General features: G+C 39.7%; 1 protein-coding gene across 2 annotated transcripts in view; it reads right to left on the reverse strand.

Annotated features, from left to right (window-relative positions):
* Nucleotides 1–25,404, reverse strand: part of Med14 (mediator complex subunit 14) — an 81,562-nt gene extending 56,158 nt beyond the window's left edge. For both annotated transcript variants that reach the window (XM_021187367.2, XM_029533991.1), the window contains exons 1-10: nt 24,905–25,404; nt 19,997–20,023; nt 17,673–17,778; nt 12,663–12,836; nt 11,918–12,047; nt 11,392–11,520; nt 11,016–11,123; nt 10,167–10,299; nt 9,265–9,415; nt 8,204–8,315 (exon numbers count right to left, since the gene is read on the reverse strand). In XM_021187367.2, coding sequence (XP_021043026.1) covers nt 8,204–8,315; nt 9,265–9,415; nt 10,167–10,299; nt 11,016–11,123; nt 11,392–11,520; nt 11,918–12,047; nt 12,663–12,836; nt 17,673–17,778; nt 19,997–20,023; nt 24,905–25,137 — 1,303 coding nt within the window. In that variant the 5' untranslated portion in view covers nt 25,138–25,404. The remainder of the gene's footprint in view (nt 1–8,203; nt 8,316–9,264; nt 9,416–10,166; nt 10,300–11,015; nt 11,124–11,391; nt 11,521–11,917; nt 12,048–12,662; nt 12,837–17,672; nt 17,779–19,996; nt 20,024–24,904) is intronic.
* Between the last annotated feature and the right edge of the window lie 2,356 nt (nt 25,405–27,760).

The raw sequence follows: 27,760 nt of genomic DNA on the forward strand, positions 1-27,760 counted from the left end.
AAGGAAGGAAGGAAGAAAGAGAAAGAGAGAGAAAGAAAGAAAGAGAAAGAAAGAGAGAAAGAGAGAGAGAAAGAGAGAAGAGAGAAGAGAGGAAGGTAGGTCGACCAGGCATGGTACTATACACCTTTAGTCCTACCAGTTGGAAACTTTGGAAAATGGAAGTAGGAAAACCAAGAGTTTGAGCCATTTTTAACTACATATCAAGGTTGAGGCCAACATAAACCACATGATACCCTATCGGAAGTGAGGGAGGCAGGGAGGAAATCAGAAGTAGAAATACCATAAAAAAGTTATCAAGTATGGGGAAAATATTCTTGCAAATCATAATGTATAAAAAGGGACTTATATCCAAATATATTCAATAATAAGAAAAAAAGATAAATGCAATTATAAAATGGAAAAAGGATCTGAACAGACATTTCTGCCGAAGATATATGAAAAGATGCTCAAAATAGAACATACAAGTCAAAACTATAATGAAATCTCACACTTAACTAGTATAGCTAGAAACATAAAGAAACAATAACCAGTATCGGTGAGAATATGGAGAAAGCAGAACCCTTACACACTATTAGTGAGGTTGTAAAGTAGTTTCAGTATGAAAAAAAAATTAAACAGAGTGGTCAGAATCACCCAGCCATCATATTCATAGGCATATATACACAGTAATGGGGGATTACTGCCCTTTCTAGTTCCCATTAGTTTCAATTATACTTTCTAATCACTACTTTTATTTTGAAAGATGAAAGGGGTAAGCTTCTTATAATTAATATTAGTGACAAAACACTTAACACTAAAACACTGACAACACACACACACATACACGCAGAAAAAAAATTAACCACATGCACCCCAATTCTTGACTGCCTGCCTTTCTTCCCTAAGGCCCACATTTGCACTTTTTGCCAAGCTTCCCTTTCCCTAGTTCTGAGAAATGCTAGGACTCCCTGGTGGGGAGAGCCTGGGTGGGGACAAAACCCAACACAGAAGCCTCATCCAAAAAAAAAAAAAAGTTAGGCCAGGAAGCCCTGATAGAGTGACTGGATATTCTACCCACAGCAGAGGATTACATTCTTAGCTAGGGATTTGTAAGGGAATGGCTCCATCTGTGTGATGAGTTGGTAGTGGAGACAAGATCTGTTTTCTCACTCATGTCTTAAAGGACTGTGATTGGGTACCATTTTGAGAAAAGGCCTACTATATAAAACACAAACTATTCTGGAACAATCACAGGTCAAGGGACCTAGGGGACGGGGGGGGGGAGAGGAACATGCCACAGCCCCTGGGTAGAAGACTGGAGTGAAGGGCAGTTGTGAACAGGAGGAGAGCCAGATATGGACATGCTGAGTTCAGGCAGCAGGAAGCTTGGGCGTTGAAGGGTCTGGTGGTCCATGATAAGAATAGACCCTATTCATCTGAGGATAGATGCAGAGTCTTACAGCTCATGAGTCCAAGGTCAGCAGGCAGCCCAACCTCTGAAGCCACCTGTCAGCTGTAAGGTTCTCTGCTGGTGGGACTGAGAACTCTGAAGTTCAGGTCCAGCAGAAAGTCCTCCCTCCCAAAGGGTGTTTAATGCTGTACTCAAAGCACTGAGACACATAGTCTTCCAGTACAGATATCAGTGATCTGCTTTCTTGACTCCCCCATTGCATTCAACTGGGGAGTCTCTGGAGTATGGGATAACCTGCATAGCCCATAGGCTACAAATCTAAAATGGGCCAGCAGAGGTTTCTGATATGCAAAGAAGGAAAGCTCCTAAAATGAAGACAGCTGTCAGACATCTGACACTTGACTGGTCCAGGCTCAGTGCCCTCCTAAATGATAGGAAAAAGAAGAGACTCCAACTTCAATTTCATACCCTTCCTACCTGGAAGACTCTAATATTACTGACACTTTGCCATTTAGGTTTTTTCCCTCTTTACTATCTGTTTGATATCATATTATTTGAGTATTATTTTTACTTCATGTATGAGGGCGGGGGGTTAAACGGGGTTTGCCTATGTAGCTCAGATGACCTTGAGCTCACTATGTAGTCCAGGCTGGCTTTGAACTCCAGATCCGCCAGCCTCAGCCTCTTGAGTGCTGGCATTAAGTGTGAACTGCCACACTGAGTCTTTTTAACAAAACAAACAAAAAAAAACAGGTAAATAAATACTTGTTCAATTTTAGTTGCTCTCATTACAGAAAAATAATCACAAAAATATAGCCATAGTACAGATTTAAAAGGCTACATAATGGTAGCTTTTCCCTTCCAGAAAAACTATTTTTTTATTCTTCTTACATCTAATTTTGTTTATGCATTTTTCTTTAATGTATAATACTTTAACCCTACTGTTCTTTTTTCATCTTCCTAACATTTATCTTTCTTTTGACCTTTATTTGGTTCGTTTACTATTTTTACTTTTATCCTTTAAATTTTAAGGTGATAATGTATTCTGCTCTTTTTTTTTAAAGCTGTTTTCTGTTCTGTGGTCATAGGAATTATACAAGTTAGCATTAATTGATTTTAAGTGTATTCCCATATGTTTGATTTAGTATTATAGCACCTCAGTTTTCTCCTCTCTGAATGATAGTGGAGGTTGATCCCTCAAGAAAAAGTTTCTCGGTAAAAACAATCCTCCACTAAAACTGGAAGAGATACCCCTTACAGACAGGGGCATCAAGAACCACGAAAACAACAAGGCAACATAGCATATACAAGAGATCCTAATTCCTCACCCAACAAATCCAGATACTAAGGTACTTCCAATACTGAAAAAAGGATTTCACCAGTAAAAATGTTTTCAGAAAACAAAAAACAGATGAATTAATTAAGAAAGTCAATTACGGATCCAGATTTCAAAGGCCTGAAATACAGACATGAAATTAACAACACTGATAAAAAGTTCAGCAAAGGAAGAGACTTTGAGAGTGGGGAAGGGAAGACAGAAAACCAGAATGGAAAGTTTCACCAATACACTAAAATCAAAAGGCTGGAGATGATCCAGTGGTAAAGAGCACTTGCTAACCCCCACACGTGGCTTACAACTAGTCTTTAACTCCAGTTCTACAGGATCGAATGCCTTCATCAGACATCTCAAGTATCAGGCACACACATGATAAACATGAACAAGAAACATTCATACATAAGTAAATAAAACAATAGACTAAATCAAGCAAAAAACAATACCAGAGATAGAAGACAAGGGTAAAGAAATTCTATCAGACATCAAAGAAAATAAATAGATCAGCACAACAAAAAGCCAAATTAAGAATTCATGGAATGAAGGAGAAAGATGACTGAGTTTTTAAAAGCACTTCAAGGCTTTGTAAACATTAAATCCCTACTGTACTACACATTTATTTGCAGTTCCAAATGCACTGTCAAAGTTGCACGTCAGTTCCAATGCTTTACAACCAACTCTGAACACAAGAAAAGCACTAGAGTTTCTGTTTTATCTAGCATTCTCATAGTATAAGACAAATATAAATAACAAATTCCAATATTATCAAAAACATGAAATAAGAAATGCATATTGAAATGTTATGACAGGGCTAGTGAGACACTCACCACGAAGCTTGAGGACCTGAGTTCAATCCCTAGGACTCCAAGTGTAGAAGAAAGTGACTTCTTTAAGATGTCATCTGACCTCACAAATATGTTGTCATTCATGCCTCCCCACTCCATGCCATGAATAAAAACCAAAATGTGTGTGTGTGTGTGTGTGTGTGTGTGTGTGTGTGTGTGTGTGTGTATTCTGGGGTGGGAGGATGGGGATTGTGGGGAGAACTTACATGAGAGGGTACTGGGAGGAGATGAAGGGCTGATATGGGGCTGTAAACTAAGTAATAAATTTAATTTTTTTAAAAAAAAGAATATATTCCAAGCCAGGCAGTGGTGCCACATCCCTTTAATTTCAGCACTCAGGAAGCAGAAGCAGGTAGATCTCTGTGAATTCTACACCAACCTGGTCTACGGAGCTAGTTCCAAGACAGCCAGGGCTACAAAGAGAAACTGTCTCAATAGAAAAAAAGAAAAAGAAGATAGTTCAGTACTAAATGGCAAATTTCAACGAAAGTACAAAACCAACAAATGCTTCTGCAACAGCCTAATCAAGATCAGGGCAGAAAATAGAAAGATGCAAGTGAAAAAACAAACAAACAAAAAAAAACAACAAAAACACAGACTCATTGAAACAAACAGTTGGTTCTTCAAGACAAATTTTGTTAATAAAAGAAGCAAATCAGTAAAATTAGACATGGAAAAAAGAAAATATAATATCAATGAAATCCAGAGGCAAATTAGGAAATATTTTGAAAATCTGTATTCAAAAACCAAGAAAAAATGGCCTGCCAAGAAGAAAGTTCCTAGATATTGTCTACAAAATTAAAACCAAGAGAACAGAAAATGTTTAAACAGATCTACGAAGAGCAATGAGACTAAAGAATAAAATTTCTTAGCTAAGAAAAGATCAGAAGCAAATGTACTAATCACTACTAAATTGTACTGGAACTTAAAACAAAAACCCCAAACATTCTTCAAACTATTCCTTAACAATAGAAGGTGGAGGGAGAATTACCAGACTCGTTCCATGAAGTCAGTATTACCCTGATACCAAGATCAAACAAGGATGAACACACACCAATTTTTCTGATGAACCTGAGTACAAAAATTTTCAATGAAGTACTTGCAAGTCAAATTTAGCAACACAAAAGATTATATGTGATTCCAGGACTTCCAGTGATTGATAAGATTCTCTATTTCACCCCAAACCTAACCAGAAATTGACCTGCCTACAGCCCTGAGGTCCCAACAAAGGAACCAACGTTGTGATCATTAATGAAGGCCATAAAGGTACACTAATCACCTCCGTCACCATCCATCCTCAAGCCTCAAAGAGCTGATCTGAATTTGAAAGACTAATACTGCTTTACTCAGGCTTATGGCCTGCAACACGTTCAAAGATTTTGGTGAAAGCTTTAAGAAATACTTCAACAATGTTTGGATAACCTATTGTATAAAGCCAATGGGATTTGTTATGGAAAAAGGAATACAGGTTTATGCACTCCCATACCAAGTCCCAAATGTGTGACATATGATATGTGAGGATCAGTCTGGAACAAGGTATCTATCATGAACTAACCAAGAGCATATTCAAGTGCACAGGCTCCGCTTTTCCATCCAGAGACAAGTTCCGCTTCAGCAGAATTTGGAAAACTTCATTGAGAGCTGTCAACAAAGAGATGGTTTTGTTCATCCTAACCATGGAGATTTGTTTTCATGGGTCAAAGGACATGTTCCTTTTTGATACTACCCTTGTCTGGGCTCATCAAGTCAATTCCTATAAAGCAAGGAGTTGGGAACAGTTCAAGCAGTTCAAACAGTTATGTCCTGTTAAATCAGAACCTCTTTAGTTGTTTGGGTTTTTTTCTTTTTCAAAACCTTATCTGCTGCTCTGGAGCTGCTGGCAGGTGGTTCATTCCTCTCCAGGTTGGTAGAGAGATGATTCTTTAGATATAGATAGACCACTTCCTAAAGCCAATGAGCTGCTGCTGAGGTTTGACAGGAAGCCTATCACCTCTCAGGAGTTTAACCCCCTGATACACACAGTAGCCTATTTCAGGCAGTGGTTTTGAGCAGCTCCTAGGAAGCCTTTCTCAGTTATGAAGTCTCTGAAAAGTTCTCTGTTCTGAAATACCTGTCTACGTGGAGAACCATCTATTAAATAGCCAAGAATCAGGCTACAGGATGACAGCTCTGTTCAATCCTAATCTTTCAGTCTCTGTACTTGAGCCCTCCAGGCAATAAAGGGTGTGAACTCTAACCAACACAGAGATGGCCTGACCCAAAAATATAGCTACTTCTTCCAAGACATATGAGATCAATTAAAAGGTAAGGATCCTATACCTTTTTGGCCAGTTCAGTAGTGTCTATGGCTACTTAGTTTTACTTAATTTAAGTTAGACCTACAGGTTATAAGGTCAAAAAACCTCTTTCAAGGAGCCCTCAGGCCCTCCCTGTTGATAGCTTAAAGGGAGTTTCCAAGTTTCTAGAAATCCAGCTCAGAAATTAGGGATCTGTTTCCTCCCAAAATTGATATTAGTCTTTGTGGACAGGGAGGAAAACTGTTTTCCATCCTATTCTTGGGTCTTTGTTAAGAACTCAAATTTAATGTATAGAAGGCATGAAAGGAGATTATTTAACAATATACACAAGACATGAAAGCAGAAGGGGAGCTATTTGAGGGGAGAAGGGAAGCCATCAGACAGGGGAAAAGAGGAAAAGAGGTAGTAATAGTGGGAGTGACTCTCCGCAAAGCACAACATACACATTTGAAAATGTCACAATGAAATCATATGGATTCCAAGGGTACATGTATGTTGTGGTAGCACTTGAGGAGAGAAGGCACTGACCTAGGAATGCTGCAAGTTCACAGACAGTCTGGTCTATAAAGCTAATGAAGGAGGGGAAAGAGGGAGCTGGAAAGATGGCTCAGTTGTTAAGAGTACTGCCTATTTCTCCAGTAGACCCTTGTACCTACATGGCAGTTAACAATAAATAGTCTGTAACTCCAGTTCTAGGGAATTCTGCACTCTTCTGGCATCTGAGGGCAGACATACATGCGAGCAAAACATCCATACACATAAAAAATGATGAAAAGAAAGAGACCTATTGTTTTGCATACTAATTTTAAAAAATTTTTAATATATTCATGTATTAATACTAACTTGTCAGACCTACTTTTCACATCTATTCTTTAATTTTCATTGAATGAATATTTCTTAAAAGATTTATTTATTATATGTAAGTACACTTTAGCTGTCTTCAGACACTCCAGAAGAGAGCATCAGATTTCATTACAGATGGTTATGAGCCACCATGTTGTTCCTGGGATTTGAACTCAGGACCTTCGGAAGAGCAGTTGGCACTCTTAACTGATGAGTCATCTCGCCAGCCCTTGAATGTTTTGCTGACAAAATAATTATATATTATAGATTATGTGATATTACAATAACTTATAAATTGTGCAATGATCAAGCCAGTAATTAGTATATCCATCACCTTAGTATTTATGTGATGAGAACAGTCAAAACTTCATTTGTAGCTACTTTAAAGTACATAGTACAGCCGGGCGTGGTGGCGCACACCTTTAATCCCAGCACTTGAGAGGCAGAGGCAGGCGCATTTCTGAGTTCAAGGCCAGCCTGGTCTACAGAGTGAGTTCCAGGACAGCCAGGGCTACACAGAGAAACCCTGTCTCGAAAAACAAAAAAAAATAAAATAAAATAAAATAAAGTACATAGTACATTGTTATTAATTAGTATGTGTAACTATTCAACAGAACACAGCATTCTTGAATATGTACTGTCCATTTTTCAAAATTATCTTTGCTACGGGCAGAGTTTTTATCTTTTATCAAAATGACCTTACTCTACGCTTACTAGTACATACACCTAAGAAGTCAGTCACCCTTCTGTGAGTGCAATGAAGTGAGCTAGGCTCTGTACTTTCCCTGCTTTTCCATTTCATTACACGAGGAACTTTGAATGGAAGGTCAAAACCAATTGAAGGAGCTGGATATAGTGGCCTGTGCCTGTTATCTTGGGCAAATTAGGAACTGAAGTAGCAAGACCACAAATTTGAAGCCATCCTAGGTTATATAGTGATGCCCTGTATCCAGAAAAAAAAAAAAGGATGGGGTGGAGGTAAGGATAGTAAATAGAGAAGCACATGAAATAATAGAGTTTGCTTTCTTAAAGTTCATAATAGACTAGATAGGTAATTAAAACTTGGAAGACTTACATGTCTTCTATGACTTACAAGACTTACTCTTTACACGTGCATTTCTTACTCAACACTGTTATAATGCATTTACAGTTTTTCTAAAACTACAGACATGAGTTCTGCATTACTCAGCCATATTTTATAAATACTTTATAAAAGCATTTGCAGTACTGCTTTGTCAAAAGAAACACTAAATTACGAGTCATATTAAAATGTTTCTATTTCAGTAAGTATAAAATTTTTAGGAGAGATAACATGTAAACAGTTTAAAAAATAAAACAAGCTAAGTAAGAGAGAGAGAAAATTAGGACTAATTTGGTAGATTTCAGGTTAGATACAACAAATGTCCAACATCCTCAACAAAACCATACATCAGGAGAAAGTCATTTGAGAAAAACTCTTAAAAGAAAAACCAGAGTATCAATTGAAAACACCTACAGTTTTCATTGGCATTGAAGCTTCTAAGAATAGCCTTCAGTTCCTGCAGCTTCTGGTGGGCTCTTGCGTGTACACTGTCAATCAGGAGCTTTTCTATTGATAAGTGGTCAATCTGCATAAACAGCAACAATAAAATCCAATGTACAATTAAAATATTTTGACTATAAGTGTGTGAATGGATACAACTATGCCTTAAGATACTTCTTTTCAGTATTGGAGATTATCCAGTATAAGCAAATTTAGATAAAGTAAAAATATAACTTAATGATTCTGAGCTTTTAATTATATTTAATTACATTGGAAGCTTCTAAACTAAATTTCTTTTTTTTTCTTTTTTTTTTTTGCAAGGTATAGGAGTAGGAGACCTGGGAAGTTCAGTTAGTTGAGTGCTCAGAATGCAGGAAGCTATGGATTTGATTCCCCAGCACATTGAAAAATCTGTGTGGTGGCCCATGACTATAATCCCAGCATTCAGGAGGATCAGAAATTCAAGGTCATTCTCAGATACATAACAAGATTGAGGCCAGCTGGGTGACATGAGAGATCCTTCCTTTTATACTTGGGAGGCAGAGGCAGGCAGCTCCATCTACTTGAGTTGAGGCCATCCTGGTCTACATAGCAAGTTCCAAGAGAGCCAAGGCTACACTTGGACACCCTGCTTCAAAACAACAAAGTATTTTTGATATATGTAATTCTAGAGTTTAAATACATATCAGTAATCACAGTTCTCAGGTGCCAGACCTTAAAAACAAAATGTTCTGATTTAAACTATAAAACTTAAACTAGGCTAGGGGAATAATTCAGCATAAAGAGTATGCTCAGATGCAACCCGGAGCATTCTCCTATGAACTAAAACTGAAAGATATGAAAAGTTATGTTATATTTTATTAGATGTTTAAGAGACCAAAAACAAATAGAGAAGTATAACACTGACCTAAAACAAGTTTCACACAGGGTTTTAAAAATTACATATCTTGAAGAGTTTTCGCTAAAAGTTTTATATGTGCTAAATTATATTTATTTAATCAAATCAATATTAAAATACACTGAGAACCCTTTACCTTCATGGCTCTTTCTACTAATTTAGAATCAGAAGCTGGCAAAGGAGGATCATGAAAAATCTGTAAAGGCTTGGAGACATCATTCTCATCGATTTTAATTGTAACTTTGTGAACAGATGCTGTGCCTGTTTTTCTCCCTAGAACCTGTTGACTGAAAGGGGGCAGGGGGAGAATGACATATAAACACAGCTTTTTATCGTTTACAGTCAAATAGAAACATGCATTATGGTGAGTCAGAACCTTGAACATAGCAGGCCCTCAGTGTTCGTGCAGGGAATACATTAATACTGAAAAGACATTCCATAATCCAGTTCAGCATTTGTTCTACTGCATTTTAGAAATAGATACTGAATTTAAAAATAAAATACATGCACTCACATAAATGAAAAAAAAAACCTGGAAACAGAAACTGCCTTATGAGTACTTGCCTCTGATTTATCCACAGAAAATCAGAACATAGTCAATTTCAAACAGGAAATAAAGATGATAAATAGGCTCATAGCAATTTTCTCCAAATCAGTTTTCAAAGTTAGAATTTAAAAGGGGAAACTGTGATAAGCAAATATGTCTTAAAAAGTGATACTTAACACTCTAACCTTTGAGGACTAGGGATATAGCGCCACTGGCAGAGTGTTGACCTTGCATGCATAAGGCCCTAGATTGATCACCAGCATCACCCAAAGCTCAATCTTATCTCATAGTTTTTTGAACAATCTGACATGAGCCCACGGTAAGGTAATGGATGTCTCAAATGGTCTACATGATAGTGAGACTACTAAATTAAAGCACATTACTATGGGCACGTAGCTATTCATATGTAATAAGTCAGTTGTACAAGGGAAAGAAACCAAAAAGACAGGATTCACTTATCACAATGGCCGACCAGAACCAATTTTACTTACTTCCAAACTGAGAGGGAGAGACTCTTTCCAGCATGGTATCTTTCCACCTGTACGAGGTCTCCCCACCTCTCTCGGATTAACATTAGTGTCTGGGAATGTAATACTTCTAGTTGAAGTGATAAGCAGAAACAATCTGATTTATCTTGTTAAGCAAAATACAGTATGTTACTCAAGCAGCTAATAAGCACAGGTAAACATCATCTAACAAGGAATCTTGAAAAAGCTGGCTATGGAGAAATTTTCTAGAATCAGCTTTGTCTAATGACTCATCCTAAACATGACAGAATTTGTGGTTTTCTGAATTATATTCTCAAATGACTCATCGCACGTAGTAGTAGTAGAATGTGTGGCATAATTTTAGAAAAAGGGCTGATAATTTTGGCCTAAATAACCAAAACTAAGGTCTACGTTTGCCCCTTAATTAATCATTGTTTGGAAAATACAAATTGAACAAATATTTCCAAATCAAAATGGTACCTTTTCTGAGACAGGTTCTCATTAGGTACAACAGACTGACTTTGAAGTTGCTATGTTGCACAGGATGGCCTTGAAGTCAACATCCTGCTGCCTCTCCTCTCAGGTGCTGGGATTATGTACCACCTTGCCAAACAGTGCTATTTCTAAGCAATTACCACCTTTAGGAGTTGTCTGCAAAGCAGTGGTAAAATCTGAAATCTTATAGATATATCATTAATGCTCACACAATGTCTATTCATGTTCTCTCCATGTCTATTTATACCCAAAAAAGGTAGGATATGGGAAGGAGAGGCCAAACTACTACACAAAGGATAAACAAAATGTAGAAGAGGGAGACACAAAATCAGTTTGTCTCAAATATCAGAAGGATACGTAGGCAGTTGTACATGTCCTGAAGAGGTTTCTCATCAGCAAAGAGCCTAGACTGGACCAGCTGATGGATAAAGTCGATTTGCATGCTATGAACCAAAGCTCGCCCATCTTCCATTGGCAGAGGAACAGAAAGGAGTTAATTAGAAAAGTCAGCATTCTAGCATTAACTGAGAAAGTGCACACTAAAAATAAATTTAAATTTAAAAAAAGAGTAAGATTTTGAGAAAACTATAACTTACACACTTAAAATTCTTCCATCAGTAGGTAGTTATGCTTATCAAAATTTTGCTTCAAATTATAGAATTGCTACACATATTTTCCTACAGGAATACTTCACTAATATAAGAATGCCAAAACCATTACTATGATGACTTACCTCCTGTTTCTTTATCCTCAACTAGAATTTCTAGCTTGAGAAGACGCCATGGGACTTCTGGGTCATCACCCATCACTGTCAAGGTTGCTTCAAATTCTCCTTCAACTCGAAACTTCACACGGCCATTTGCTTTTAGAAGAGGAAAAAGTATGTACTGCTTTCAAACAATAAGCTTCTAGCTAACCTCCAAGTTTCAGTCTCACTTATAAGACATTTTAAATAGACTAACTTTCATCCTGGTGTTGAAACAAGTCAGTGATTCAAACACAGACAGTACCAATGTCCAGGTCATTAAGAAACCAAAGGCACCTCTTGTTACACTATGAAGAAACACCAGAGCATGTCCTCCAGGCCCAACTTTGGAACTTCTTTTCTCTTCCAGTCTCAGGTAATCAACTCATCCCCCACCCCAGAGCAAAGACCACCACATTACTTCTAGGTACCAAAGGGAGAACATAGGTTCAACCACCACAAAATCAAAATTTCATTTGTAAGTATTCTTACAAAATCAATGTCAGGTACATACCCACTGTAAGATTTGCTAGCTGTGGAGGAAGATCTGTCGTTACAAGTCTATGTCTAAGAATCTGATTAAGCTGATGAAGTGTGGCTTGTTTCTCAATTTTGGTAATTGGGTCTGGAGGAATAATTTTGTCCTACAAAAAAATGAAAAATATTTTAAAATATAAGATGCAAATGTTTTCCTGCACCCGACTGTACACCTGAGTACTTCTTACTGTACTAAAGACAATCACACCGCTCATTTCTGTTGTCTGCATCCAAAAATAGTGACTATACATTTGAGGGTAAATAATTCCCAGCCACCTTGCTAAAGCCATTTTCTTCATGATGCTCCATTTATGACACCAAGTTAATGTCACTAGATGACTTCCTCTATTTCCTAAATGTACAGAATATAATAGCAACAACTCATTTTTAAGCACTTCCAAAATACCACTGCTATGGAGTCATGTTCACATCTGAAATACACACTAAATCATATTTGCCCATCTACTCCCAACAAGGACGGGGAAAGGGAAGGAAATGGAGAAAAAAGAAAAAAAGGAGGAAAAAAAGAGATTCCCTGGTTCAATTGGTCCCAATTTATTCTACACTATCATACTTTTACTTATAGAGGAAAAAAAAAAATGAAACTACATGAACCTTTTTTTTTTTTTTGAAAAAAAAAAAAAAAGAAAGAAACAAAGTTTCTTCTATACTGTACTATCCAAACCCAAAGCCTTTTCTGAGTAAAGGGGCAAAACACTTACCCTGATGCAGGTTGGAAGCCGTGGATAAGAGCCAGTAGTCAGTACATCAATGGCATATGGGATAGCAAAACTAGGCAGGCGTGCATGGACCAGGGCATCTCTAGCTAAGGAGGCCAAGCGGTCAGCGGTATCCACAAATAAGATAGCTTGCTGATCTAAAAAGCTTGAGATCATCTTTAAAGCAAAGGGTAAATACATCATTTACTCACTCCAAAGCAAACTTAAAAAGAAATTAATATAGGTGTTTCTTATTTATCATATGAAATATCAAGAGTAAAAATCATCCTAACAGACTTCTAGTGTTGGATAGCAATGAAGTAGTTAAAATCATGGACTCCCAGACTGCCTTGATCTAAATTTTAACTCTATAATTTACTAGCCATGTCTACTTGGGCAAACAAGTTCTATGCCTAAGGTTTTCATCTTGAGACAGCCCTGGCTGTCCTGGAACTCTGTAGAGCAAGTTGACCTCAAACTCTGCCTGCTTTGACCTCTACCTCCCAAATGCTGGGATTAAAGGCGTGTACCTTTAACCACTGCCCATGGATGTCTCAGGTTTTCAACAGTAAACTGGATATAATGATTCTCAACCTAAAGAATAAAGTTATTCTGAGGGTAAGTATTACATACCTAACCTTCAGAACCATGCCTAGAACACAGGAAACAGTACATATTGCCCAATATGAGATCCAAGCCAATTATCTGTCCAATACAGACATTCTATTAGTTTTCTAGTCAGTTCAAGTCATCAGAGGGCTGAAAACCATCTCCTTCAAACCTTTAGTTCTGTTTTACATCAATATCTAATATTCCTTTCTTTCATGTCCTTCAAAAAGGTTTCTGGTGAACAACTTAAAACCAGTCCCCCAGAACTAATGTAAGAGGGCACCATTCATAGACCATGATCTTTTTTACAGTGCCAGTTCCACAACTGTTTTATTGTCTAATTTCCACAACTCTAGAAAACAGAATCAGGTAGTTACTATCACTTTAGAGATGAGAAAATTGATTCACAGGTAAAGACCTTTTTCCAAAGAAATATAGCTTAGTAATTAGAGAAGCTAGAACCAGAAAATGGGTTTTGTTCTCATAGTTTTAGACCCAGTGTATATCTTGAAATGTTACCTTTTATAACTGATGCAATGTTCTATCAATGTCACCAACTCTAACTTCTTATTCATAGCCATGATACTACTAAAACAGTCTCAACTGCTGAACTGGTTTTAACTCTGATTTAAGCCTTTTTTTTTTTTTTTTTTTTGGTTTTTTCAAGACAGGGTTTCTCTGTATAGCCATGGCTGTCCTGGAACTCACTTTGTAGACCAGGCTGGCCTTGAACTCAGAAATCCACCTGCCTCTGCCTCCCAAGTGCTGAGATTAAAGGCGTGCACCACCACCACCACCACCACCGAAAAATGTTCTTGAGACCAACTTAAGGGAAAAGAAAACCAGAGACCTTCTTCTGGGAGGATGAGAGATTAACTGAGATATCAGTTTATCCAGTCTGCACAACTCCATCTGTGTAATGAAAGACTCAAAATACACTAATCACAGTACATTGAATATTGCTTACTGTACCAAAGTTTGCAAATTTTAACTTCCCAATCACATTTATAGACAATGGAAACTTTTCTCCCTTAAGGAAAATTCTTAATTTATTCGTGCATAGGTGTTTTGTCTGCATCTTCAGGTATGTCTATGTACCATATGTATATCTGGTACCCAAAGAGGTTCAAAAAAGAAAAAACAGAAGAGTGCATTGGATTCCCTGAAATTGAAATTACAGATGTCATAGATGGCTATGAGCTGCCATGAATGTGATGGGAGTTAAACTGGGTCCTCCAGAAGAGCAGTTAATGAATGCTCTTAACCACTGAGCCATCTATCCAGCACACCCTCCCAGCTAAAGGAAAATTTAACATATAATACAAAACACTCTACCTCAAAAATTGAGTGTGGTGGTGGTACATACATATCTGTAATCCCAGCACTCAAGAAATACAAGAGGATTGATAGTTTAAGGCCAACCTAAACCGGGCAGTGGTGGCACATGCCTTTAATCCCAGCACTTGGGAGGCAGAGGCAGGCAGATTTCTGAGTTCGAGGCCAGCATGGTCTACAAAGTAAGTTCCAGGACAGCCAGGGCTACACCAAGAAACCATGTCTCAAAAAAAAAAAAAACAAACAAACAAAAACAAAAAACAAAAAAAAGGCCAACCTAAATCTAATATGCTTTTGATCAATATTACATAGAAGGGTATATGCTTCAAAAAGCAAACGTATACTCTAGAACTTTCCAAAGCCCAACTTTATGATCTTTTTCCTCCTTTTGGTTTGGCAACCTTCCCAAAAGTTTTGGCAATCTAGTGAAACAGGTTAAAACCAAGGTGAAAATGTCAGAGAAATCATGCCAGAAATATAGCTGTGCTGTAGATTTCTTTGTAGAGTAGGGCTTTTGTGGAATAAGAACCCTCACCAGCTTACAAACAGAACATTCTCCATTTTTCATTTACGAGAGTGCTAAAATAAATATACTATGGCACCATCATGGCAGGTAGCTGTTCTTTTTTTTTTTTTTTTTTTTTTTTTTTGCTTTGGTTTTTCAAGACAGGGTTTCTCTGTGTAGCCCTGGCTGTCCTGGAACTCAGAAATCTGTAGACCAGGCTGGCCTCGAACTCAGAAATCCGCCTGTCTCTGCCTCCCGAGTGGTGGGATTAAAGGCGTGCACCACCAGGCTACAGAGAACTTTGAAGCTCTCAAACTTAACCTAGCCAGATCTAATTTGTTAATCTGCTTTAATCTATGACAACTAGGAACCTTTTAAAAATGTCATTACAGCCGGGCGTGGTGGCGCACACCTTTAATCCCAGCACTCAGGAGGCAGAGGCGGGTGGATTTCTGAGTTTGAGGCCAGCCTGGTCTACAGAGTGAGTACCAGGACAGCCAGGGCTAAACGGAGAAACCCTGTCTCGAAAAAAAAAAAAAAGTCATTACATAATAGAATAAAAACCAAAAAAAGGAATGTGAGAATCACTGTTAAGTTATATCTCTGCCCTTCCTTCCCATTCACAAATTTAATTGACAGCAGGTAGAAATATAGTTGGTCCTGTAAAGCTGAGCCTAAAAAGGGAACCTCAATGAAAGTGGGGGCATGCTATCTTCATTTCAGAACTTCATTCACTATGTAATTGCCCTTTCCAGTATGAATTCTTTAGGAGTGATTGAAGTAAAACAAGAGCCAGTGTTCCTCATCTGTTAACACCAAATCATACTCCCCAAGCTCTCACAGTGAAATCACCCAAGGCCCCTCTAGATTGTCCTCTTACCATTCTTATGTTAAAACTTGGTTGGTTTTTGTTACTATTGTTATGTGGAAAAAGGATCTGTTGTTGTCAAGGCTGGCTTCAACTGACTAGTAGCCAAGGGTAATCTGTTTGTTTGTTTGTTTTGTTTTGTTTTCAAGACAGGGTTTCTCTGTGTAGCCCTGGCTGTCCTAGAACTCACTTTGTAGACCAGGCTGGCCTCCAACTCAGAAATCTGCCTGCCTCTGCCTCCCAAGTGCTGGGATTAAAGGTGTGCGCCACCACTGCCCGGCAATCCTAAACTTCTGATCCTGCTGCTTCCACCTCCCAATTGCTGAGATTACAGGGTAAACATCACTATGCCTGGTTTATGCAGTGCTGAAATCGATGTAATCCAGGGCTTCCTACATGCTGTAGAAGTTTTCTACCAATTAAACTACATCCCCAGCTCCCTAAAACATTTTTATTTATTTATTATATGTAAGTACACTGTAGCTGTCTTCAGACACTCCAGAAGAGGGAGTCAGATCTTGTTAAGGATGGTGTGAGCCACCATGTGGTTGCTGGGATTTGAACTCTGCACCTTTGGAAGAGCAGTCGGGTGCTCTTACCCGCTGAGCCATCTCACCAGCCCTAAAACATTTTTAGAGGGTAGTTTTAATGTTACACTTCACTCAATGAAGTCACTTCTTTGAATTGGCTCTTTAATCCCAGCACTTGGAAGGCAGAGGCAGGTAGGTTTCTGAGTGCTATGCCAGCCTGGTCTACAGAGTGAGTTCCAGGACAGCCAGGGCTACAGAGAAACCCTGTCTCAAGAAAAAAAAACAAAATAAATAAATAAATTTTCACCAGTCCAAAGACTGAGTCTCCTGGAAAGCGGGCAGTATAATACGCTTTACTCAAGTCTCCCTACCATCCCTTATGCTCAGTAGTCTTGGAGCACGAGTAAATGAACAAGCAACTGAACTGACTGATACATGCTGTCATCAGTTCTGTGACCTTGAAGAAACCACTTATTTCCTAGAAATTTAATCATCTCATCTGTAAAACAGAAAATACAGACTCTGTCATTCTCACAAGGACATCAAAAATCAATAAGCAAACTTTAAGAGAATCTTCCTAACCCCAAAGTAGTACTTCTCAACCTTTCTCATGTTGTGGTGACCCTAACCATAAAATTGTTTTGTTGCTATTTCTTAACTAATTTTCCTACTGTTATGAATTATAAATATATTTGGAGATGAAAGTTTGCCAAAGGGATCTTGACACACAAGTTGAGAACCACTGCTCTGAAGAATGATAAAATTTTGAAGCCAACCATTTCTCCCCTTTTAGTTTCTCCAGTGTTCTATCTAAAGTCTCCTCATGTAAGTCTTCCACATATCCCCTCCTCTTCCTTTTGGTCAAGTGTCCATATACAAATACTAGCCTTCCACAGATAGACGCATTATGTATTATCATAAAGGAAAGTGATTACTGACATCAGTAATAACTCTGAAATCAACAGATGTTAAGGTTAAAGTTCTAAGTTATGCATATAACATTTAAAGGCATTTGTTTTGAGACAGCATCTTGCCATGTAGTCTCTAACCCAGACCTCATGATCGTCCTTACACCGACTCCTGGGTGCTAAAATCACAGGCACATGTTACGAATGTCCAGCTCTCAAAGTTCTTCTATACAAAGTAAAAACAAAAGTTTAACTTACCGCACACTTTTCTACTTTGCCAGCATCATTGGCCCATTTTACTAACGCTAATAATCGAACGAAGAGTTGACGTGTCCGGCTAGCAAACTGTACAATTTCTATTTTCCTATAAAATAAAACAATTCTCATCTGAACCAACAGCACATTATTTTTTCACAACTTGTTTCATCTGAATAAAAAAGCATTTGTTTACAAGCACAAAATTAACCTAAAATATTTACACAAATATTAATTTCATCTCATTTTTGTGTTCTCATACCTTTACCACAGAGCAATAAATCCAATAGGAATTTTTCCACAATGAATTACAATTTGAAACTAATTTTTTATTATACTAAATGATTCCTAAAATATACTAAACTAATGGATATGTGGTAGTAGAAGTTAGTATAAACTTCATAATTCAAGTTACTGGTAATTAGTTATCATTTTGGTTAGAGGAGTTGAAATGTATTCTTTACCAAAGCTTGAAACTATGTCCTTTCTATAAAATCAAAGGTTATTTCCCAACTTACAATAGCATAACAAACAAAAACCCCGATGAATTTCTATTGCAAAGTTGAATACATTACCTTACCCAAATTAAAGACATACTGATTGGTAAAAGGTAGGTCTGTCCATATCTATTTTTATATTGTATTCATTTCTATACCTTTTCCACCCAGCAATTGTCAATATTTATCATCTCATAAAGCTCTAAGAGCGTCATTAAAAATTCTCTACCCTCTATATATTAGCTAGACCTCTTTACTTCAAGACCACTACAACTGACAATCATACCTCTCATGGTTTAAGACACTGGAAAAAAAGTTCAACATGCCAGGACTAATTAATAACAAGACCCAGAAGAATACTAACCTAACTCCAAGTGCAATTGAAGCAATTTATTAATTTAATGTGACTTTTCAATGACCTACACATCCAACCAACATCTCTCCGTCTTGCCAATAATATCACCCTGATGCAACGCACCCACGTAAGTTTTTGCTGAAGTCTATCACTGACTGAATATGTCAAAGTCAAGCTGCTATTAAGAGTGTGATAAGACCACACACAACCTTAAAAAAGGCTTTCTTAAGAACAGTCAACACCATGATTACTGGAAACAAAAAGAAAAAAGCCAAGGTACACTTATGGCTCTTTGTCGGTGTCTGTCAAGGATTATTAAAGAAAACAAGCAAGAATGAGACAAGTGTTAAAAGTACATTAAGATCTGACAGGGCTAGGGTTGTAGCTCAAGAATGTAAAGCACAAAACACAAACATACAACCACCTGGACACCACCGACCTCAGGACTTGGAATTCCAGTGCTGTCCCTCTCTTACCACAAGCAGCAAGATTTGTCTGATTTTTTTTCCCTAGATATGCTCCTCTATCAGAAATATGCCCTTCTCTGTAAACTACTCTAATGTGGTTTTCTGACACCACACTGTCTCAACTGATAGTATACATGATCAGTTCTTCAAAAGCCCAGTGTTCATTCCTACTCCACAATAAGCAGAATAAACCTAGCTTGTTTCCTTCTTTTAAAACTAACCAGTCAAGTCACAAAGCAGGTTAAGTTTCAATTGTGTCTTCCAGCTCTATCTTTTTGATTCCTGTGTAAGTCTACAAATAAAGCATTTGGTGTTGGTAATGAAGAGGTAACCACTAATGAATACTACAAACCTCCCTAGTGACTTAGTTTTAAAAATCAAAACCAAGCTGGAAAGATGGCTCAGCGGTTAAGAGCCCTGACTGCTTTTCTGAAGGTCCTGAGTTCAAATCTCAGCAACCACATGGTGGCTCACAACCATCCTTAACAAGATCTGATGCCCTGTTCTGGAGTGTCTGAAAACAGCTACAGTGTACTCATATAAATATAATAAATAAATAAATCTTTAAAAAAAACTTATCTCTTTGGCCTATGGAAACATAATAGTGTTAAATTTTAAGCCCAAGCTTAAATTGAAACAAAAAATGTTCAACTGTAAAATAGCAGTAACAGGAGACTAGTGCTAAAAGGATCTAACAGCATCATTACAGCAACTGGTAAATTAAAAGCCAGTCAACTCAATTTCCATTACAGTCTATGCAGTTACATTTTCCTATTCCTCCCAAGGACTTGCCTTGGTCAGTCATCAATAAAGGTTTGAAAAAGAAAGGGTCTACATCCAAGTACCAAGAACACAAAAACTGCATTCCCTGATGCTCCCAACAAAATACACAGTCCTAAGTTTCTTTGCACCTAGGTTCCTACATCATCAATAAATAGCACCATACTCATGCTCACAGAGTTAAAAAAAAATCAATAAGGAGACAGATTTAAGTCTTTTCATACTCACCTTTCCACATCAGATTTCCTTGGCAATCTAAGAAAAAGAAAAAAAAGCTGATTATATATTATATTATATGCATGCCTTCTCAAAATGCCATGGTGGCCTTTTTTTGGCCTTTGTTTGTTATCTTCATGTTTCAGAAAAATTGAGCAAACAGTAACCACAGGCTCAAGTGGCTGCTAACTCTCTGCACTGATAAGTTAGCAACAATATGGCTGCAAAGTAAAAACTGAAAAAGTAACATTTCTTCCCATTCAAAATGCTTCAGAAGATACAGTGTGAACCTTTAACAGTTTAAAAGCTGAAGTCTTGGGGTTTTAGGTGGTGCATACCTTTTGACCCCAGCACTCAAGAGTCAGTTTAAGGCCAGCCTGATCTACATAGTGAGTTCCAAGACAATCAGAACTACATAGAGACCCTGTCTCCAATAAATAACAGAGGCAGAAAAATATCTTTTAAGACCAGAATAGCTACAGTTGCAGGAATAGTGCTTAGTTGTCAGTGTCTCTGAACCTGTGAACACTTTGACTCTAGCAATAATCCCATTATGTTGTGTTACAGTAGGTGAATCTGGAAGTTAAGGGTACAATCAAGGTTTTATGGCAGTTTTGACTTTGCATGGTGATTAGATGAAGGATTTACATTATTAAGTAGCTCCAATAGTGTTTCTTTCTTTTTGCTAGTTCTTCAGTACTGACTGCTAGCAACCTATGTTAACTTTCTCCTTCATAAATTATACTACTCCATTAATGCTTGGAAAGGTCCTAATCAGATTTCTGAACGAACACCCCCCCCCCCGCCGCCGCCCCAGGCATTTCTGTATCTTCTAGCTCATGGTGCAAGACTCAATTGCCTGAATACCTGTCAAACCTGCCCAGCAATTATCAGATCCTGAAAAATGCACCCAGCTGCTTCTTGTTCTTTCCCCCCCACACACAAACACCCAAACAGGAAAGGGTACAAGGAGGGGAAACTACTCAAGTGAGTTGTCTTATTCTCAGGGAAGACATTAAGGTGGATGGAAGCTACAGGTATGATCAAAATGACAAAGAACCTAGGCAGGAAGTAGGGGTATGTATAGGTCAGTGGTATAGCACCTGCATAGCACATTCCAGGGTTCAATTCCTGGGGGAGAGGTGGGGTTTAGGACACTGATGAACACCAAGCCAGAAGTTCAGGGCAGGGGAAGGCTTAAACTAAGTAGAGGCTGGAAAGGCTAGTATATCACAAAGCCAAATAGAAATTAAGGGCCTATTAAAAGGCTACAAATAAGAACCAGATATGGTAGCTCATACCCCTGTGATCACAAGCACTTGGGAGGCTGAGACAAGAGGACTACCACAAGGCCAGCCAAGGATGCTGCGAAGTAAGACCCTGTCTCAAAGATTGCAAATGAAAGCAGGCCCTGGAAAAGTTCCTCTACATGATAAAAGTCCCTCACAGTACTCCCAGAGAAGCCTTATTCTCAAGAGTGAAAAAAGTAAGGATTGGGGGGTGGGGGTACAGTAGAGCTCAGGAAGGCAGAAACCATTCTTCCAGCTCCTACCTGCCCCCAGAGACCCTAAAGGATCAGCTCCCACCAAAAGTCTGCATTTCTAAGACAAAAGACAGGACTTGCTGCCTGCCTCCCTTTTCTCCCAATGCTCACACTTCTATTTTAAATTCCTTTATGAAAATCCACCACATGGAGGAAAAGCTCTTAGATGCAAATGATGAAAAAGATACAGAACAAGCATCTTTATGCCACACTTTAGTAAAAGTTTATGTCCATTTTCTGACCTTAAAAGATTAAAAGGTGTGGTGGCTCACACCTTTAATCCCAGCCCTTGTTAGACAGAGGCTGGGAGTTGGGAGGTCAGCCTGCTCAACAAATCCGAGTCCAGGACAGTCAGGGAGGGTTACACAGAGAAACCCTGTCTCAAAAACAAACAAACAAACAACAAAAAAGAGGTTAAAAAGCAAAGAATAGAATATATGCCCTTAAAACATTAAGGCAGAAAGCATCGGTATCGGTGTATGTTGGAGGCGAACAGGCATAAGGAAAAAAAAAAATCTAGAAATTTGGTGCTAAACCAAATCACCAAAATATGCTGGCAGAAAAAGATACAAAGTTCTGTGTCAACCTGACCTACAGAAGAGCAAAACTGTCTCAAAAACAAAGCCATGTCATCTTAGTCGACGTAATTGGAAAGGGTTTTTTTTGTTGTTGTTAAGTATCAAGAACAGCACTTGCTTTTCCCATAATCATCAATGATTTAAGAGACATATCTGAAAATTCGTTCATTCGTGTACTAAATAAATGCCCCCAAGTACATGCCAGGCATTGGTCCTGTCATGTGGAAAAGCAAAACAAATCAAAATCCTTATTCTCCTGGCTTTCCTATTCCATGGGGGAGGTACAATATATTAATGATGTCTCAAGCAGTAAGCACTGTAGGAAAAAAGAAAACAAGAGGAGGATGGGTGCAAATACTATTATGTGGGCACTTGGGGAAAGTCTTTCATCTATGTAATATGTGAGCTAAGGCCTAAAGGAAAAGAGAAGGAAAACGGCATGTATTTCTGGAAAAAGAACAAAAGGCATTATCCAATTGTAAATTGTGTGAAGAACAATGAGAAACAGCAAGAAGGTTAGGGTATTGGCATATGAACTATAGAAGTAAAGTAGGTAAGGCAAAGTTCCCAAGGCCTTAAAGATAAAAACCCATGTCCTGGTTGATACAGCATAGTCCCAGTGTAGGCTTGCTGTTCTAGCATTTTAAAAAAAAAAAATGTGTAGCGCTGGAGAGGGGAAGCCAGGACCTAACAAGTGCTCTACCACTAGGCTACATTCCCTAACCAATGTGTATTATTATTATTATTACTACTACTGAAACATAATGCCAGGCAGCCCAAGCTGACATCAAACTTCCTATGTTGCCTACAGGTTGTTCTTTAATTTCTGATGCTCCTGCCGTGACCTCTGAAGTGCTAGGGCTACAGATATACACTACTATATTTCCAACATGTTTTCCCCAGTGTTCAAAGGTATCCTGATTTAGCCACAAATTTTATGGTCTCTCTAATAGAGAAATGATTCTAAAAACTTTTTTTCCTGTGGTGTTTTTTCTGGACGGGGTGGTGGCGGTTAGTCTGAGACAGGGTCTTACTATGTAGCCCTCAATGTCCTAGAATTGGCTATATAGAGAGCAGGCTAGCCTCAGACATAAGACTGGCATGCACTTGGGGCCTCTGCAGGGACTAAAACCGTGCACCACCATGTTTGGCTGTGGAATCTTTTTTGAAAATAGAGTTTCACTTTGTAGTTTGACTCTGGCCTAAAGCTTGTGATCCTCTTGCTTTAGCTTCCCAAACACTAAGGCCACAAATCTCATATATTTCACTGAACACAGCTCCTGGGTTAGATATTGAGTTGTAAGGATCTGGACACAGAATGTGGAATTCAGCAGAGGTCTGTGCTTGAGGTATGTTTAGGAGTCATACAAATGATGGGGGGGGGGGAGCAACTAAACCTATATTATTCTATATCAATAAAACAGATCCCTCTCCATAAACTAAATCCTAAAATTAAAAATAGAACACAATTCAATACATTTCTACAAATTCTTTACAGAAAACCAATCACATGATCCATGATCAGTCTTTTTACCACAGCTACGCACAGGACATATATTAAACTGTCTCTTGAATTCTTATGAACACATGCAATATACATACATTACTACAAGAACTAAGCTTGACAGATCTCTCAGTCAGAAACCGTAGGGGGTGAGGGACCCACACACACCTGTAATCCTAGCTCTTAGTAGATGCGGGAATGGTTTAAAAAAAAAAAAAAAAGATCTCAGCCAGGTGTAGTGGCTCATACTTGTAATCGCAACACTAAAGAGGCTGAGCCAGAACTGAAGGTTAGCGACCAGCCCGACTATACAGGAAGACCCCGTCTCAATAGTAAGGAGAATAGTAATACCACCACCTCTTTTGACAAGGTTAAGCTTTGTCTCATTCAATAAAATATTGTAGATCAAAACTGAAAGGGGATGTTTTACAAGAGTAAGTGAAGCCCGCCCTAACTCTTTTAGTCATGTACAAACAATTAATTCTCCAGTAACAAAGTATCGCAAGATACATGCTAGCGTCTGCATACTAATGTATTTCCCTGGAAACCTGACGGAGCGTAACAATAGGTAAAAAGTGAAAACTTTTCTGAACCTCAGGTAGAAGATGCAAAAGAGTTCCAAAATGTCCTAATACCTTTTATTCACATAGTGAACCATGCATGTAGTCTGCTTGTACTCTGAAGGTATTAACCCCTAATCACGCCCCAAGGCATTTCATAGGTAACTAGATGACTGAAATCCGGAGGCTCTTTAGAAAAAAAGTATTCTATTTTCACTACATCCATAAACACTTAACTCGCTTTCAAATGTTGCAGAAAGACTCAGAATTCATAATGTAATTGTTTTACACAGAATCTACCTCCCGCATTCAAAGAGAAACAATTGCAACCTTCACTTAAAACATATTGTCAAAAAGATGTAAAACATTTCCCTTCTCTGAAAATTCCGTTCAGTTCGAATTCTACGTAGTCCTCAAAGCTTACTCTTCGACTTGGGTTTTTAGAAACGATTCCACATAGAAATTAATACAGTTCTGTTGGGAACTCAAGACAAAAATCCCAAAGACAATCTTCGGCGCAAGTGTTAACATGCGAAACTAACCAGCCTCCGTGCTTTCATCGTCATCCAGATCCCCAATAGCTACCTCCCTCCCTGTCCCCAGAACCTAAAGCCCATGAATTTCCAAATTCTATGCTCAGCAGCCTAGCTCAGTAAATGGCAAGCATAAGCCTCTCTTGAAGGCGGGAAGGGCAAGTGGGGTGCCGGGAAGCAGGCATGGGTTCGCAGCACTTACAAGTCCGTCAACACCATAAGCTCCGAGTAGGCCCGGTGGAGCAGAAATTCGATGAGCGTGCTAAGCCGGTATCCAGGGCTAGCTGCCGCCGCAGCTGCCGCCGCCACAGCGGCTCCGGGAGGCGGGGGAGCCGGGGCAGACGCGGAGCCGCTGCTGCTGCCTCCGCCGCCGCTGCTGCCACCGCCGCCGCCAGGAGGGATCAGCTGGTGGTTTTCCAGCTGCACTGGGGCCATGGCGGCGCACAGCCCGGCTCGGGGCAACCGCCTGAGATGCGGCCCTGGAGCCTCCTCCCGGGCTCGGTGACCGCACCGAGGCGGGCGCGGGCAGAGTGGCCGCCGCCTAGCGCCAGGCCGCCTCTGAACAGGAAGCCGAGCCCAAGCTGCGGAGGCCCGCCCCCATGTAGGGCCGGGCCGGCCGGCCGCAGGGAGGCGAGCGTGGGGCGGGAGGGCAGAGAGGCGGGCCGGCCGCCACTCGAGGGGGGAAGCTTCCGCGACTGCTCAGCGGCCGCCCGGCCGGCGGGCTGCAGCGTCCATGTTGCTGGGCCGAGAGCGGAAGTCGCCCGGCAGAACGGAAGGGGAACCCGCGGGAGGCGCTTTCCAAAGGCAACCTGCGACCGTTCCCCGCGCTGGGCTGTTCTGGGGGGCAGGAGGAGGGGGTGCGTGGGAGAGGGGAGGAGCCAGGAGGTGCGTGGGCGGGAAAGCGGAAAGCGGGGGTGGGCGCGCGCCGCCGGAAGCCGCGCCGCCGATCCAGCGGCCGCGTCACAGTAACGTCAGCAGTCCCTAAGCGCTCTTTTCCCCCCCCGCAGCGGGACGGGGAACCGAAGAGGGTTGGCAGAGAAGCCACCGGTCTCTCCTCTTGGGGCCCCAAAAGGCGGCCTGCGGTGATCGCGCGCTGTGACTGTCCAACGCACGCTCCGCCCATAGGCGACCCTGGCGCGACGCGTGGGAGAAAACGTTACAGTCTATTTTTTTTTTTTTTTTTTTTTTTTTTTTTTTTGTCAATTGTGGGACAGGAGCGACGGCACAATAACCTCATTTGAATGCGGTCTCCTGTGTGCCACGGCTTTGCTGTCACCCAAAGCCCATTATTGAAACACATGTAGTCCTTACATCCTTTGCTGGTATTCTTGGCTTTTGTCCCTGCCCTTGCAGTAGCCGCCCTACCCTGCCTGGGTTTTCATCTTTCCAACTACTGCCTCTTTCTCCAAAAATTCACATGTTTTGTCTGTTTTCTAATCTTGGCTTCCGTTTGAAGCCAACTGCAAGCCGTTAAAAATGTCTGTGGGTTCCCTCCACCTCCATAAATTCGGAAGCAATCGGTCTTTCGTGATGTCTGGGCTTTGAAAGGTTTTTTTGGTGTGCGTTTATTTTTGTTTTTTGTTTAGTAATCTAGCGATTCTCACGCACAACTCACAGAGAAATTAACTGTTAAAAGCGTCTATTTTTGTGACCCTACCTAAACATCGTTTTGCAGCTTCATCTCTCGCAGGTGTAACAGATGCTCATGCTGATCGTAAGGTTAGACAATTCTCTTTGTTCTCCACTTGTACAATTGCAGTGCTCTTGATTCCTGGTCTCGCTGTGTTGTCCGGGCTGGCATTTTTAGCGCTTGAGCTCAAAGTAATTGGGATCACAAGCTCCTGCACTACCTCATCCATTTTTCAGACTGATAAATCATGTATTTTTGGGGGGGGTACCGTGTTAAATTGCATATGTTTATGGGATACAGTGCATGAGTACACTCCCGAATGAACAAATAGGACTCATTGATTTTGATCACCTCTCATACTTTATTCTTTGGGGTGACAGCTATAATATCCCACCACCTCCTGCCACAACACTGCCTTTTGGCAGGACTAAGGATTGAACCCAACCAAATCCTTGCCTATAGTAGGCAAACATTCTGCCTTTATTCCCAGTTATTTCTTACTGAGTTGGGTTCTCCTTAAATGACATAGGCTCACCTGGGACTTGCTATGTAAATTAGACTGATAACTTGTGATCCCCTCTCTCAGTCTCCTAAGTATTTTGGGATTATTGGTGTGCACCCCATGTCCAACTAAAATCCACGCTTGTCTGTAGGAAATGTTATTCTGTATCCGAGATCGCTATATAACACATTGCTGCCTAACTGAAACATTGTATCTTTTGAGTAACATTTCCCTTTTCTCTGCCCTCAGCCTCTGATAAAAATCATTTACTGTTGCTTTAGTGAATTGGACTTGTTAAGATTCCACTGGAAGTGAGAAGAGATACTGGCTTGTGTGCCCTGTCTTATTTGACAATATATAATGTCCTCTTGATCCATACACATTTCATTGTGTATGATATATAATACACATGTCTACAGTCTCACAGTACAACTCAGACTGACTGTAAGCTAAATTGCCCCTGCCTCACTCCTGAATGCTAGGACACTGTGCATGATGAGATAGACACATTTTTTTGTGGGTGTGCTGGAGATAAACCACAGGACCTCGATAGAGCTATGCCTATCATTCTCTGCCACTCAGCTACATCTTTTCTATCCATTTGATTTCTCTCCATGATAAACACAGGCTATTTCTGTATCTTGGCTATTATGGATGATGCTGTATTTGTCCAGTGTACTGCTGTAAGTGAAACGCTTTGGAATTAGAGGCAGGAAGACCAGGAGCTAAAGATGTTCTCAACGCCCTAATGAGTTCAAAGCCAATGTAGAGTATATGAGAACCTGCCTCAAAAATAAAAAGCATTAGCATGGTGGTGATGGTACACGCCTTTAATCCCAGCACTCAGGAGACAGAGGCAGGCAGATCTCTTGAGTTCAAAGCCAGCCTGGTCTACAGAATGAGCTCCAGGACAGCTAAAACTACAC

Source organism: Mus pahari, chromosome X (assembly GCF_900095145.1).
Source record: "Mus pahari chromosome X, PAHARI_EIJ_v1.1, whole genome shotgun sequence".
NCBI classification, from domain to species: Eukaryota; Metazoa; Chordata; class Mammalia; order Rodentia; family Muridae; genus Mus; species Mus pahari.